Source organism: Ipomoea nil, unplaced genomic scaffold, assembly GCF_001879475.1.
Source record: "Ipomoea nil cultivar Tokyo-kokei standard unplaced genomic scaffold, Asagao_1.1 scaffold1421, whole genome shotgun sequence".
Classification (NCBI taxonomy): Eukaryota; Viridiplantae; Streptophyta; class Magnoliopsida; order Solanales; family Convolvulaceae; genus Ipomoea; species Ipomoea nil.
Window position 1 is genome coordinate 8,816,467 of NW_017617849.1, and position 15,660 is coordinate 8,832,126.

At 32.3% G+C, this 15,660-nt stretch overlaps 1 protein-coding gene and 1 long non-coding RNA gene across 5 annotated transcripts; both read left to right on the forward strand.

The window, feature by feature from the left end:
- Positions 1–5,885: 5,885 nt before the first annotated feature.
- Positions 5,886–11,380, forward strand: LOC109187251 (inositol oxygenase 1-like). 4 transcript variants are annotated; one of them, XM_019337413.1, is made up of 10 exons: positions 5,886–6,151; positions 8,310–8,424; positions 9,367–9,448; positions 9,571–9,775; positions 9,911–10,023; positions 10,134–10,256; positions 10,342–10,411; positions 10,537–10,615; positions 10,820–10,901; positions 11,128–11,380. In XM_019337413.1, exons 1-10 carry the CDS (start codon positions 5,968–5,970, stop codon positions 11,152–11,154), a joined length of 1,080 nt encoding a protein of 359 aa, XP_019192958.1. In that variant the 5' UTR covers positions 5,886–5,967; the 3' UTR covers positions 11,155–11,380. The 4 variants fall into 4 exon arrangements, with proteins under 4 accessions (XP_019192958.1, XP_019192960.1, XP_019192961.1 ...); XM_019337415.1 differs by lacking the exon at positions 5,886–6,151 and adding an exon at positions 7,888–8,136 and having other exon boundaries at positions 8,319–8,424; XM_019337416.1 differs by lacking the exon at positions 5,886–6,151 and adding an exon at positions 7,888–8,136 and having other exon boundaries at positions 8,325–8,424.
- A 2,757-nt stretch (positions 11,381–14,137) lies between these two features.
- LOC109187575 lies at positions 14,138–14,784 on the forward strand. Its single transcript, XR_002055280.1, has 2 exons — positions 14,138–14,321; positions 14,447–14,784. It is a non-coding gene; the product is annotated as an uncharacterized LOC109187575 (long non-coding RNA).
- The last annotated feature ends 876 nt before the right edge of the window (positions 14,785–15,660 follow it).

Below are 15,660 nucleotides of genomic sequence, written 5' to 3' on the forward strand. Positions count from 1 at the left end.
AGAATTCATAGTGGGTGTAACACAACCTTCTCTATTTGCATAATTATCTTCAAACAGTTTAGACCACAAATCTCTCCTTTAGGGTCTAAATATTAAAACCTCATTCTAAACCAGTTTCATGACGCTTCAAATTGTTCCACATACGCCATTCTCTCTTCATTAAAACTCTTGTTTGATCTCAATTCATTTCATTAATCCACGTCCATACTTTAGAATGTATTTAATACAAATCTCACAAAATATCAAAGTACTTTTCAAGGGTCCATTTAAAACTTTTCCCTTTCATATTATCATTTGTTGAAGTCATCTTGTAGAATTAGAAGTAACATGTATTAAAAATTTAAAAGTTACAAACAAACAAGTTTTAGAAGGAAAAGAAATGAAGAAATATAAATATATAAGCATATGCCCCTCAAGAGTTTCTACTTAGTTCAATATTAATGGATACTTGACCCCATTAAAACGACTACAATATATATCACCGCCCTACACACATATTCATATATTCAGGGATAGGCAGTGGTCACACACACTATTCTAATTAAATAACAAAAAAAAAAAAAAAAAAAGAGAGTTTAATTACCTTGAATGCTTGGATGATTACATTACAATGGTGATGAGTGCTGCTTGGCTCCCACCTTGATGAACAGCTAAGGTAAAAAACTGGGATGCGGAAGAATGTGTTAGAAAATATTTAGATATTAGGTTAATTAAAGAAGGATAAATTATGTCATTTTCAAAAATTAATAGGAATAAAATAAGAGAAAATATTAAAAGCCCAGCTTATTTTAAAACGATATTTGGAGAAGTATTTATTTTGATGGCATTTATGAGCATGTTTCTACAAGTTTGATGATGTCACCCGTCTTAACTATTGATGCTCTTCCAGCTCAGATGCCCTCTCCAGTACATCAACAAAGACCCAGAGGTACCACCGGTGATGTGATTCTCAAAGAACCTTTTTTCTCACAAAATTACAAATTTTTCTTTTTTCACTTAATTCTCACCTTACAACCAAATAACTTGTGGATATATTAATTTCATGTTTCCAAATATATATATATAGACACATTGAAACTTATTATATTCGTACATATTATAACTGGTTAATTTTAGTCACACACTTAAAATATTAATATAGACACTCTTGCAAGAACTCACATAAAAAATTTAAGATATGAGAACTCCTATATCAAGAAATAAATTTAAAGAAGTAAGATTTGGGAGTATATAACCCAATTATGTTGGTGCCACTTTTTCATGGGTTTGGTTCAAACCCGAGATGATAAACATGAATTATGGTCTAGCTAAAATTGAAATACACATTCTCCAAAAAAAAATAATAATTGAAATACACACCGACACTAAATTAGTAAAATATGAGGAAATATTCGGAATCTGCCTAAAGCTCGGGAAAGTGTCGGTGCACGTGTACGTTCATGAAGTCTACGTGGCAACTCAAAAATCACTCGTCCAAAAAATCATCCCATGTCCCATCTACCAACTACTTCACCATCAAACCAAAGCTGCTTATAAATATGAATAATGAGATGGATAAACATAACTTTCATATAAAAAAGAGTAAATATTTAAAATGGTCCATCGACTATAGCTAAATTCACAAATTGGTCCTCAATTTTCAATTTCACCCAATTAAGTCCTTAACTTTGTAATTTTAACACAATTTAGTCCTTTGTTTATTTGACCGTTTGTTGACTATGATTTTTGAGGATATATATGTAATTTCATGGTCCATCGTCGGTTTTTTAAGGTTCCGGTTGCATTTCCACACCGCACTGTTACATTTGAATCCACTATCGAAAGCAATCTACCAAACCCGGTCACCTTCTTCATCCTCCCTTTGAATTCAATGTAGTTGAATTCGTACAAGAGCGAAGAAGACGACGTGTTTTCGAACCGGTGCAACGTCATCCTCGAGGCCTCCACGTGCTCCGGCGAGAGCTGAAGGTTTTTCTGGAGATCGTCGATCACGGTCAACAAACGGTCAATTAGATGGAGGACCAAATCGTGTCAAAATTGTAAACTTAAAGACTTAATTGGGTGAAATTGAAAGTTGAGGACCAATTTGTGAATTTAGCTATAGTCGAAGGACCATTTTGGGTATTTACTCTATAAAAAATTATAAATTTAATACTACATATATAGTTTTTGAGTATTATTGACTTTATTATAATAAAATTTTTGTTCATATATATTTTCTTAACCTATTTAAATACAAAGAATCAATATTTTACTATAATTTGAACCTGTGACTTCTCATTTGAGAGAGTCACAGTTATACCGCTTGACTCCAAAATCTTTGTCATATAAGTTACTCCGTATTATATAAGAGCAAAAGTATTTCCATTCTATATAATTAACTTGAATTCGATCTAAATTACACCCGCAAAATTCAGTCCATAACTTTTTAATACAGCACACTTCCACAAAGTCTATTCTAATTGATTTATAATTATTAATAATGTTTTCAAAATAAAAAATTACATTAATAATAATCATCTATTTATCAACTGTTTCGAATTATTTAAATAAAATGTCCATTAACATGACCGAATTGGGCTTTACAAAAATCTACGGGCCGAAAAGTGACAGGGCGTAGGATTGCGTGAACGTAGGTTGAGTTGGACAAATTATTACGTGGACCATGATTTACATAGTGTTGTATGGACCATAAAAGAAAGTACATTTTTAATGTATTAAAAAATACATTATTTATATACTGAATATACATTTAATATTTAAATAATGTATTTTTTTAAAAATAAAATATATTTTTAATATTTTAAAAGTATATTATTTATATATTAAATGTACATTATTTATAAGGAGTAATATACAAAATATGGTCCACAACTCCATATAATAATGATTGTGTTAATTGACTGCAATCCACGTCAGTGGGCCCGAAGTTCGCAAGTGGAAAGATGAGTGATGTCCAGCGCAAAGCTGAGTCACGGTGGACCCTACTTGCCGATAAAATATCGCACGAACGTATGACACGATAATTTACGATAAGTTATAATAATGGAATTTCGAGAAATGCAAAAAAAGAAAAAAATATGAAGGAAATTTCTTATTTTCCAGGACCTATAAAATGCAACTGTTTCAACTTAATCCCTCGCGTTTTTGTGATGTTCAGAAACTTTTGTCCTTCCCTCGCTAATTTTGACTTGCCCACAATTCCCATTTTATATTCTTTTTCGTTACACTATTTAATGTATAATAGGACATACGGAAAGAGATTCCGTCATTAGCACTCAAGAAAAGCTCTAATAATCACAACTTTTATTGAGTTGGACAAACAATTAGTTAGATAATCACAAAATTTTATCTTAAATAATTCTTATTCCAAAAGGCTGAATTTCTAACCTTAAGGATCCTCACACTCCGACCCGACGAAGTATGTAAAAGGATGTCTGAATAATTCTTATCTAAGCGAGACACATAATACTCTTGAACAGTGTTACAAAAATCTCGTCTAGACACTGGTTATTAAAAAAAGAACTCCATAAATATAAATCAGGTCAAATATAAGTTACTCTAAATAGATATCTTATGAACCAGAAAAAAAGTATATATCTTCTATTGATGATCGATTGAAATGTCAACCTTAAATTCAAAAGAAACCACACCTCGTGCACGTCAGCCTATCCTATCATTGCCAATAATTCATTATATATCAAACTCATAGCTTATGTGTATTTCAATTTATATTTTTAATTCCAATTAAATTAAATATAAATAATACACCAATGACCTTATGGTCCAGTGATACGAAATAACTCTCTCAAAAGAGATGTCATGTGTTTGAGCGACGTTGAATACACAAAATTATTTCACAATAATCCACAAGTCTACTTTAAAAATATTTTAAATCAATTTATTGTTAGGGGAGCTTTAGAGGCCGTGTGCAGTTGTGCATTTTTATGAAGTAAACTTATGCACTAGATTTTTGATGAAGTAAACTTGTGATTTTTTCAATTGCAATTTACTGAATTTTGCAGTAGATCAACTTATGTATTGGTAAGGCTATCCACATTCTTAAAATTTTGCTTCTTTCAAGCTGACATGTCATAAGTTGTGTCACTATTTATTAATTAAAATTTTCTTTTAAGTATAATGTGGCTTGCAATCCTTGCTAGATAAGGATTGCAAGTCTTAGAAATTGTGGCCAACATACAATGCATTAAATATGAGAGAGATTTTTTTGTTACTTTTTTTTTTTTTTTTTTTTTTGCTTTTATTATGTTTTAATAATAATAATAGAGTTAATACCCAAAATCGTCCTCGACTATAGTGGTTTTTCTCAATTTCGTCCTAAACGACTTTGGTGACCTAATATCGCCCCAGACTTTTGTGTTTCGCTCAATTTAGTCCTAGACTTTTGTGTTTTTGCTCAATTTAGTCCCTCATTTGTTATTCTGTCCATTTGGTGTTAAATAAATAGACAATTCAGTAATTTTAATATTGGCATTTCTTTACTCATAGACATGTGATCTGCGAAATCCTTTTTTTTTTATGAATTACTCCCAGAATTACTCCTAAAACTGCGAATATAAAATTTGATTTGCAAGGTCCGGGAGTAATTCTGGGTGTAATTCGTACAAGAAAAAGGAATTTCGCACTTCACAAGTTGAAAGTAAAGAGAGATCAATATTGACATTACTGAATTGTCCCTTTATTTAACACCAATTTGACGGAATAACAAATGGAGGACTAAATTGAGCGAAACACAAAAGTCTGGGACGATATTAGGTCACCAAAGTCGTTTAGGACGAAATTGAGAAAAACCACTATAGTCGAGGACGATTTTGAGTATTAAATAATAATAATAATAATAATAATAATAATAATAATAATAATAATGAAATATAGTAATTTTTAAATATGATGTGAAATATGGTTTTTGAAAGTGTGTTGAAATAATTAGAGGGATGTAGATAAAATAGTGCACAAATTGTAAATATGATGATGTGGAAGTAGGACCTATTTTTAAAAGTTAGACAGTATTGATGGATAAGGATAGCCTAATAGTAAACTAATTTCACAAGCTTTATTTTGCTACTAGGTGCAATGTGCAAGATTCAGATCTTACAAAGGACCAAAAAAAAAAAAAAAAAAAAAAAAAAAGGAAGGTATGTGATTGATTCGGGTTGTCCAAATTATTAAAACCCAATAAATAAAGGAAAATGATAAGATAGGAAATGGTAGAGTAACAAGGTACAAATATGGGGAAAACAAGATGTATATCACGTAGATAATTTTGTATTTATACTTTGATAGTAAGATGGTTACAAAGTAGGTGTAATAATGATATTACAATAGTTGTGGAGACAAGAGAACATATTTTAAGAGGACAAAAGCATGTCTATTTATTATACTAAAAAGCCTACTAATCGTCCCCCTAAAAAGGAGGGGACGGGCTAGGGCTCGGCCAAGGCTTGGGTCGAAGCCCAGGCAGAATGCTACGGACATGGCCGGGGCACAAGGGGTCTGGCCATGGCTTAGGCGACTCGGGTCAAGCACCCCGGGCCTGGGTCTACCCGAGTCCTCCTTGTTCCGCTTCTCTGGGTTGGTTTGCTCGATTTCCAATATATCCATCATCACTTCCCCACTCCCCGAGTTGCGATAAGTCGCCAGTGAAGGAGTGTAAACATTAACAATATTCCAACTCGCCCCCGAGAACTTTTACCGCACATACCCATATATTTATAGTAACAAAAAAACACAAGACCAAGGTACGAAGGAGAATATATTTTTTTTTTGACGCACTTTACCAATCACGATTAAGTAAAATTTTATCGCAAATGGACTCCTCCTCCTACAACACCTTCCAAAATATTTAAAATACCAATAAGTCTTGTACCCCTTATAAAACCCTTGGAGAACCCCAAGTCACACCCATTAATTCTTTCCCCTTCCCTAGGCACCATTTGAAATTCAAAAATGAATACCACCATTTCCCTCCTCCTTTCTCCCCCTTCCTCCTTCTATTCAATCCCCATTTCCTCACCCCATTTTGGCCCACACCTCCAAGTCTCACTCTCTCCATCTTCTCCACTCTCAAGCTTCCTCTTAAGATCAAGAACTCTCCGCGAGTCCTCACGTCGAGTCCCAAGTTTGAGCCTGGGTTAGTTTCTTCCCCTCCCCTCTATACGTCATTTTTTTTTCTTGAATTGTTTATCATTTGGACGAGATGCCTCTTGCCCATTTTTGCTCCTTTGCATGCACTTTAGCCTTGTTTCACCATACGAGATTTTGGATTCCATCAATATTAGTGATCTCCCAATGAATGATAACTCCCATCTAGGTGAATTAACACACCCCTCTACCGAGTTTTCTTCTTTATATGGGTATCCTTTGGATGTTTCCCCTCCAAACCGTAGAACCCGAGTCAAGTTTGAGTCTTGACCCCACTATTGTTTATACCGAGCTCGAGTTGGCTATCCTAGCTCTACTCCCCGAACACTAATGAATGTCATATGGAGTAAGCAAGAAAATTACTAGGACCAGGTGTGGAGGTAGTGGCACCCTCCCCGGATGGTAATGTCACCGAGCCCCCGGAGGGCCGGAAGGAGTCATGGCATGAAAATAGGAAAAGTTAAGGGAAGTTGTAGCTACACAAAAATGGCCTTAGGACAATGGGGGAGGCTCATTCAGTCATAACTAATCTTTCTATGTATTTCTTCCTCTTTCAGTCCATAGCCATGGTGCCTGTGTACATATACCTGAACATCTATAGTAGATTTCGACTTGACTTAACCTAAAAAAACACGTGATTTTCAGCATTTTATTTTTACTTTAAATATCTTTGTGTCATGCTTTTTATCAATCCCTTCCAAAAACTTTTGCACTTTACATACTATTTATCTTTTTTTTAGGAAAAAATCTATTTCCTCGGTCGGTATGAATTTGGCACGATTTATGGCGTCGTATTGAATTAATAGGATTCTTGAGCTATAAGCGGGACAAATAAATATATTTGCACAATCTTTGTGTGGTGGGTAAATGAAGAACTTTAAATTGAGTTGTCAAGTTGCATGAACAAACCCCACCAACAGGCAGCAGGACCATGAGTCCTTCTCCATCTTCTGCTGTATGCCGGCCTGTATCCAACTGGACAACTGGCTATACTTTTTTAATGTTTGAAGGGAACAAAAAATAAAACATTTTAGGGATTCGTTTACTAACTAGAAATTCCTGAAAACTGAAAAATAGAGAACAAAAAATATGTGTATTAGCACCGTTTTCAATTTTGAAAACTGAAAATAATTTTATCTTAAAAATTATTTTCTAAATAAAAAACGGAATAATCTATCATCTATTTAGTTAGATGTCAATATAACCACATTACTATGATTACATTCATTATCATCTTATTTTACTTATCACTATCTTCTATCTTTTCTACTTACTTTTTACTTATTTAAACATAAAGTATTTGCTTAGTAGCTCAAAAAATATTAATATTATCTAAAATAAATTTTATGTGAACTTAGTAGGTTATTGGTTCGGATATATTTTTTAGTTATTATGTTATATACATATATAAATTTTGTTCAGTTATCAAATGTAAAAATCTTACATATATTAGACTTAAAAGTAAAAAAATAAATAAACTTATTCCATTTAAACCAAACATATGTAAAATTATAAGATCTAAAATTCACTCAAAATTAAACTTGTGTTAATTTTATAACGTTAATCTAAAAAAAATAAATTTGAAAAAATAAGTGTTAGTAAACAAATTTTCTAAACAGAAAACAGATAACAGTTTTATATTAGTAAAGAATTAATTTTATTACTTACTTAATATATAATAATAAAAATAATTAGTAAAGTTTACAGGTAGAAGGATATGTAGAGTTTGAGTTTTTCTGGGAAGGACTTCTAGCATCCAAAATCTCAGGGAAGGACTTTCCGGCCAATATAAATACTGTCCTTTCCTTCTCTCCCTAACATGCAGCCCAGCCGCCATTGTTATACATTTTCGATCTCCTTCTCTATATTTATCTTTTCTTCCTCCGATCCTTTTTTTTCTTCTGCTTCAACTATTCTTCTTGCTTCGTTCTGTCAGGATGACTATCCTTATTGATCAGCCATCCCAGTTTGGTAATTTTTTTTTTTTAAATTTCCTTAGAGTTCCATTATTCGATCTTATACCAATTATTCTGGGTATTTTTCCATTATTGCTATTTTTTTTTCTTTTGAAATTTGTAGACTTTCCCTTTTCTCTATCTCTTGTTATTTTTATTTTATTTTAAATTTTCATGTTTTATTGGAAACAGGTATTGAGGTTGAGGTTGAGGTTGAGGATAAGAAGATCCCAAAAAATGAAACAGAAGTAGGGTTTGGTGGTGAATTTTTTGTTCCACATACCAACGCTTTTGGCCACAATTTTAGGTCTTTTTACTCTTCTTCTCCTAATAATTCCAATATTTTATTTCCAAAAAAAATTGAAAAAATTCCAATATTTAGATCTAAACCCTCGGAACGGGCTGGGTGAAGCATAACTTTCATATATAACAACGAATTTAATTCTTGTCAACATTTTCACAGTTAAACTCGTTTAAATGAGATTTTTTAATGCACAATCTTTGACTATGACTTTGAATTTTCCTGGTCACCTTAATGTTCAGATTAATTAAAAGTGACATAATAATTTTTTTACTGTGAATGTATAATTTAATTTTAATGGCAATTATTTATATTTATATGGTTACTTTTGGTGAGAGGGTAACAAGATGGATATGAATATGACAAATTGACAATTACAGATTGGACAAAAATCACAAAATCTCGACACCAATTCCGACAAGGAATCCAACGTCTGGCCGGTTAATATATCTTTTCTGAAAACCTGACAAAGATGTCTTAATAATAATTGGAATTATATTCACGTTTTAGTATTGTTTTGGGCTTCTATGGCCGAACTACGTTTACTGGGCCTGCACATGCTCAAGATGGGCCGAAAATAATCGGTTTGGGCCCTTTGAAGTTTGAACCCTTTCTTATTCTAAATTTGGGCTCTTTGTCAATTGTGCACTTTAGGTAAACATGCCTTATGAGTTGTGACCGACCCCAACTGAAGCATAAATAGTCAATACCGTTTCATTAGAGCTTAAATCCGTGACTTTCGATTTGGGAGAGTTACTTCATGCTACTAGACCACAAGGTCATTGGCACACTAGCCAATATATTTAATTTGGCTGTTCTTGATACTATTAATATCGGTGTTAATACTTTATAGTACAATTTAGTTTAACTTGATTTGTTTTGTACCACATAAAAATTATTATTATTGTTGTGATGTTAATTGACATGATTTTAGCACATGCTAAATAGGGACTATGATGGTGAAAGTGAAAGACAAGAAGGGGTGGAAAATTTCTATAGGATTAATCACACTAACCAAACCTATGATTTTGTAAGTAATTAATTTCTTTCTTTTTTTTGTTTGTTTGTTTCAGTCTAATTAATATTTTTATTTGTTAAGCTAACAAATTAAAAAAAAAATTGAATTGTTTTAATTTAAAATAATAACTTCAGGTGAAGAAGATGAGGAAAGAATATTCAAGATTAAACAGGGTGGAAATGAGCATTTGGGAATGTTGTGAGCTTTTGAATGACGTGGTGGATGACAGTGATCCAGATCTTGATGAGCCCCAAATTGAACATTTGTTGCAGAGTGCTGAAGCTATTAGAAGGGATTACCCTAATGAAGATTGGCTCCACTTGACTGCCCTCATTCACGGTATTAATTGTTAAAAGTCACACGTTGATAAAATAAGAGAAAACATATGAGTTTATAAGGTCATAAGTTAGACTAGTTAATTAGTCAGATTCAATCTCTCAATTTTTCATATTCTAATTTTTGTCTCGATTTCAGATCTTGGAAAGGTTCTTCTCCTTCCTAGCTTTGGAGGGCTGCCTCAATGGGCAGTTGTAGGTGACACATTTCCAGTTGGCTGTGCTTTTGATGAATTCATTGTCCATCAAAAGGTATCTTCCTCCTCATTAACAGTAGAGTAGATTTTTCTCGTCATCTAAAAAAATATTTATTCTATAATTTAGCTTATTATATAACCTGATTTATTTATTTGTTTTTGTAGTACTTTAAGGAAAACCCAGATTATTACAACCCTTCTTACAATACAAAATATGGAGTTTACTCAAAGGGTTGTGGCCTAAATAATGTTATGATGTCTTGGGGACATGATGATTACATGTATTTGGTACGTGCACGGTTTTATGTACAGATCAACACTATAGACTTTAACACATTTATGTATTTAATTAACTTGTATAAATCTTGATCAGGTTGCAAAAGAGAACAAAACCACTCTACCCAACGCTGGTCTCTTCATTATCAGATACCACTCTTTCTATGGTAAACTTAACATAAAAACCATGCAATATAATGTCACATAATACAATGTTATTTATAGTCTAAAATACCGTACGTACCATACGAGGTTGTAAAAATTTAGGTTCAATTTACTTGTTATGTTGCAGCTCTCCACAGGGCAGGATCTTACATGTACCTTATGAATGAAGAGGACAAGGAGAATCTCAAGTGGCTACACATTTTCAAGTAATTAACAACAATATTATTTATTTATTTATTTTGAATAACAATAAAAATTGGCAATTACTATCCGATAGTGTATACTGAATGTGTAAACATTTCTTTTAAAATAACTTGTAAATAACACATGAGAGGTAATTATATGGCCCGCTCCTAATGTGTATATGAATTATACGGTTGTAACTATGTTGGTTTAATTTCGTTTTGCAGCAAGTATGATCTATACAGTAAGAGCAAAGAAAGAATTGACATCGAGAAAGTCAAACCCTATTATCTCTCATTAATTGACAAGGTGAACATAATTTTTAATATAGCACAATATACATATATTTTATTATTTTTTGGATGACTATGAAAATACAGTCACTATTCGAGTATGTGTACCAGATAAATTTTGCTCATGTTTATATTTTATTAACTTTATTATTATTATTATTATTATTATTATTATTATTATTATTGTTATTATTATTAAATTTTTTATTGATTCATTTATTATTATTGTTATGAAATTGCAGTATTTCCCTGCAAAGCTGAGGTGGTGAATAGTTGATGAAAACTATCCAAGAGATTGAATCAATGGTCACATGCATGAGACTTGAAGAGTACCAAACTTTATTGCCATATGTAGCTATTTTAGTAGTTAGAAGAACCTTTTCGTTTGGTTGTTCAATAATAATAGTTATGTAGTATTATGTAATGCTTTAATTTGGCCATGTAGTTATATTTCACTTTCAAATAAAAGTTCATTCAATTGCTTTCTTAGCTTTACAATTCGTCCAATGAACCCGATTAAGACGGTATTAACAAGAACTAAATTTGTAATTTTTTTAGTACGGTAATTATGTTTAATCTATTCAGTCATATTACAATAAAAAATAATGTGTGCGTTTTTGTACCATAGTTACCCGCTTAGCATGTGGTAGAATGCGAACCTAATCAACATAACATGTGAATTCAATTAGTAATAAAGCATATCTAACATGTATGCTTTCAAACTTTTTGCCAAATTAAATATATATATCATGGTTAAACGCATAAGTTACATAGGAAATGATAAGTTTAATTTCAATTCACTTTAACTACCCCTAACCCTCTCTCAAACTGTGTGTTTTTTTTTTTAGTTAAAAAAAAACCCAGAAAAATATTAAAAATATATTTTAATTATGACTTGAGTATACAGTGTTATATAGACCCTGATTTATATATATAGATTGGACTGACAATAATCTTGTGGTCTAGCGACACGAAGTGACTCTCCCATATGGGAGGTTATTGGTTTGAGCCTAAGGGGAAGCGGTATTAACTCTTTGTGCTTCAATAGGTTGAGAAAATAGTTATGAACAGATACTGCATTATAACAGTGTCAATACTACTCCAATATATATATATATATATATATATATATATATATATATATATATATATATATATATATATATATATATATATATATAGGTTTAAGTTCCAATGCGGGTGAAGGTTTCTCATGCGGTTGTGCGGGTGATTAATGTTCGCGAGTTTTGTACTTAATGTGGGTGAGTATTGTGTTTAAGGTGCGTGAGGTTTGTGCTTAATGTGCGTGAGTGTGTAATACTTAATGTGCGTGGGTTTTGTACTTAAGGCGCGTGAGTCTTGTGCCTAATGTGCGTAAGTTTTGTGCTTAATGTGCGTGAGTGTGTACTTAATGTGAGTTATTGAAACTTTAAAGTGCATGAGTTTTGTGCTTAGTGGGCGTGAGTTTTGTGCTTAAGGTGCGTGAGGGTTGTGCTTAAGATGCGTGACTTTTGTGCTTAAGGTGCGTGGGTGTGTACTTAATGTGAGTTGTTGTTAAAACTTAAGGTGCGTGTGTTTTTGTGCTTAAGGTGTGTGAAGGTTGTGCTTAAGATGCGTGAGTTTTGTGCTTAAGGTGCGTGAGGGTTGTGCTTAAGATGCGTGACTTTTATGCTTAAAGTGCGTGAGTTTGTGTTCTGACTGTATTGTTTGTGTGTTTAATGTGCGTATGTTGTGTACTTAAAGTGCGCCAGTGTAATGCTTAGTGTGCATCCACCCGCACAACCGCACGGGAAGCACCACCCGCACCTGATCCCTTCTATATATATATATATATATATATATATATAGACTTGCACTCGGGTGCGAACGACTCGCCCAGGCGCGAAATAGGAATGGATTCTGTTCGTCCACGTGTCCAGATCTAATGGATGAGAAACACTGATTTAAAAAAAAAATGCGGTGGCATTTTCGTAAATAATTGAACATCGAGGTGCATGTAAAATGTATTACAAGTGCATGTAAAATGTATTATAGGTGCAAGTAAAAATTTACACTGAGCATCAATACTTAGTTGCACTTATAGTTCTAAGTAGTTGCACAGATAGGTATAAGTAGTTGCACCAATAGTTCTAAGTAGTTGCACACATAGGTATAAGTAGTTGCATCTAGGTGTATGAATGTTTGCGAGTGGTTTTCAGGAGTATTACTACCCGCGAACTCAGATCAATGAATGTTAACAAGGCAGAATTACATGCACTTATAGGTGAAAGTAGGTGCACATATAGTTATAAGTAGTTACACCTATAGTTATAAATAGTTGCACATATAGTTATAAGCACACCCAGGTGCATGAATGGTTGCGGAAAGTGAATGCTAACAAGGCAAAATTACATGCACTAATAGGTGAAAATAGGTGCACTTATAAGAGATTTTACTTGCACTTCGATGTTCAATTATTTACGAAAATGCCACCGCGTTTTTTTTTAAGTTATTAGATCTGGACACGTGTCGCGCGCTGATTCGTTCGCATTTCCTTCCTGGGCACTTATTCGCACCTGAGTGCGTCCCTATATATACATATATATATATATATATATATATATATATATATATATATATATAGAGAGAGAGAGAGAGAGAGAGAGAGAGAGAGAGAGAGATTGGACTAAGTATGACTCCTACACCGCTACACTATTCAACTTGTTTCTTCAATTCCATCTTAAATTCCAACGACGCGGTTGTGTTGACTGACTTCAACATACAAAAAATTCTACGCAAGACTGGAAAAACGCTTGGTCTGGATTCCTGGAAAAATTTAACATTATTTATCGATTAAATTCCTTTGTGGGCAAGTAATTAAGAAACACCAACATAGTACACTTGAAAATGTGATAGTAGGTAAAGTATGATTTTTCTATTAAATTATTATCAGTATAATTTTAATGTAACATCTTTTTAAATTCAACTTATTACACATGATTATTTTAGTACAATTTTTCTTTCTTATATAATTTGCGTGCTACCAGTACCAGGTCGCATGGGAATTGGATTATATTGAAGGTTCATCGTATCGTTACACGCTTCTTTTCACATTACTGTATTCGAACAAACATTATATTGACTGACCAATTCTCTGATATGATCTTCGGTCCTCCTTTGTATTATCTTCCTTCTCAATTGCAATGAAGTTACGTGCCCCATACAAACAAGACACGAATTTGTTATAAATAGGTCTTAACCTTAATGGGTTCATGCATCATATCCTACCTCGGAAATTGGAAAATCATTATCATTACCAAATTGCAGACATATATATATATAGTTATGGCCGGCTCTTATTTCCCTCTAAGGTTCATATTCGTGGCCGTGTTTGTTTCTGTTATCTTCATCTCGATCATGGCAGCGAATCCGTCCGAGGCCGCTCGAGTTTCTCGAGGTAATTAAGCATCACAAATGAATACTTTTTTTTTCCCTCTAAACTAATACAACGCTAAATTAATATATAGTTAGATTGTAGGTAATATAATGCGAAAATATTAAATTTTAATTTCCTTTTTGCAGAACTGCTTAAGGCTAACACTACCACCACCCCCGTAATGTATTGCCTGGACGACTGTGTTGGGTGTTGCGAACCACCGCCGCCGGGCTCATGCTGTCTCAAGTGCGGTTGCTGATCGACCTTCTTTAACTATAATATACATACACTACAAATATATTGTTTGTATCAATATGTTTTTTTTTTTTTTTTTTTTTTTTTGTGTGTGTGTGTGTGTGTGTGTCTTCTGCAAGTCGTTTAGTAAATTATGTCTAAATTTCTCATTATGTATGTGCTTAGAACAACTAATTAATAAAAATTTGTGATAAAGAATTATATATATTCGTTGTTTACGTACTTTGATCTAATAATATATAGTAGTTTGCTTGCGGCGGGCCGGGGTTATTACACAAAGCAGACGGCTGGTTATTTTGATTCCCAGTTTCCCACAATTCCCATGCATCCATCATATCCTCTCTCAAATGTACCAAAAAACAATATAATGTTCTCTTAAATAAATAAACCAAGTTTGGTTAAGTTGACATGGAACATTGGAACAAAACTTTGATCAGGGCGGAGCCAGAAAATTCATGTAAAGGGGACTAGGATCATAGAAAATTAAAAGTTCTAAATTTACGATATCAATTCATAATAGTACCCATCATGTATGATATCATTATATATACCATGCATCCATGCATAATTATACTCTATATTATTGGTAATAATTTATATTGATACTTACTTTAATTTATGTAATGATTGACATTGATGTTAATTGATACTTTATAATTTTTCACAAACACAAAATATATATAATAATAATAATAATGTTGCTTGTCACTTTTTTATCAAATAAAAGCTTTCAATTATTTTGTTGGCAACATTTTTTTTTTACATAATTAATTGATATTCATTTTACTAGTTACCAAAGTTTGATGAATGAGGACGAAACTCAAAATTACGAATTAAAAAACCAATATTAACATTAATTTTTTCAATTTCAAAACTAATCTTGAATTAGCAATTATACATCTTAAAAGTGTAAATAAATAATAAAAATACATAATAACTAACTGATTAATTGTTTGATTTATTTCTTTTTATTTGGTGAATTTGAACTTCAGTGCCATGTTTTACTGTTTTAGGCTTATATTTAATAAATACATAGTAAAATTTGAAGGAGGTCAAAAGTGAATTTTTATTCTTAATATAATAATATATATTTAAATATTTATTA

What these genes read in the sequence shown, in the direction of transcription:
- LOC109187251 (XM_019337413.1), top strand. Translation starts at nt 5,968, where the DNA reads ATGAATACCACCATTTCCCTCCTCCTTTCTCCCCCTTCCTCCTTCTAT. An exon ending in AGTCCCAAGTTTGAGCCTGG is followed by an intron (nt 6,152 to 8,309) that starts GTTAGTTTCTTC and finishes TATTGGAAACAG; the next exon opens with GTATTGAGGTTGAGGTTGAG. An exon ending in AAGTGGCTACACATTTTCAA is followed by an intron (nt 10,616 to 10,819) that starts GTAATTAACAAC and finishes TTCGTTTTGCAG; the next exon opens with CAAGTATGATCTATACAGTA.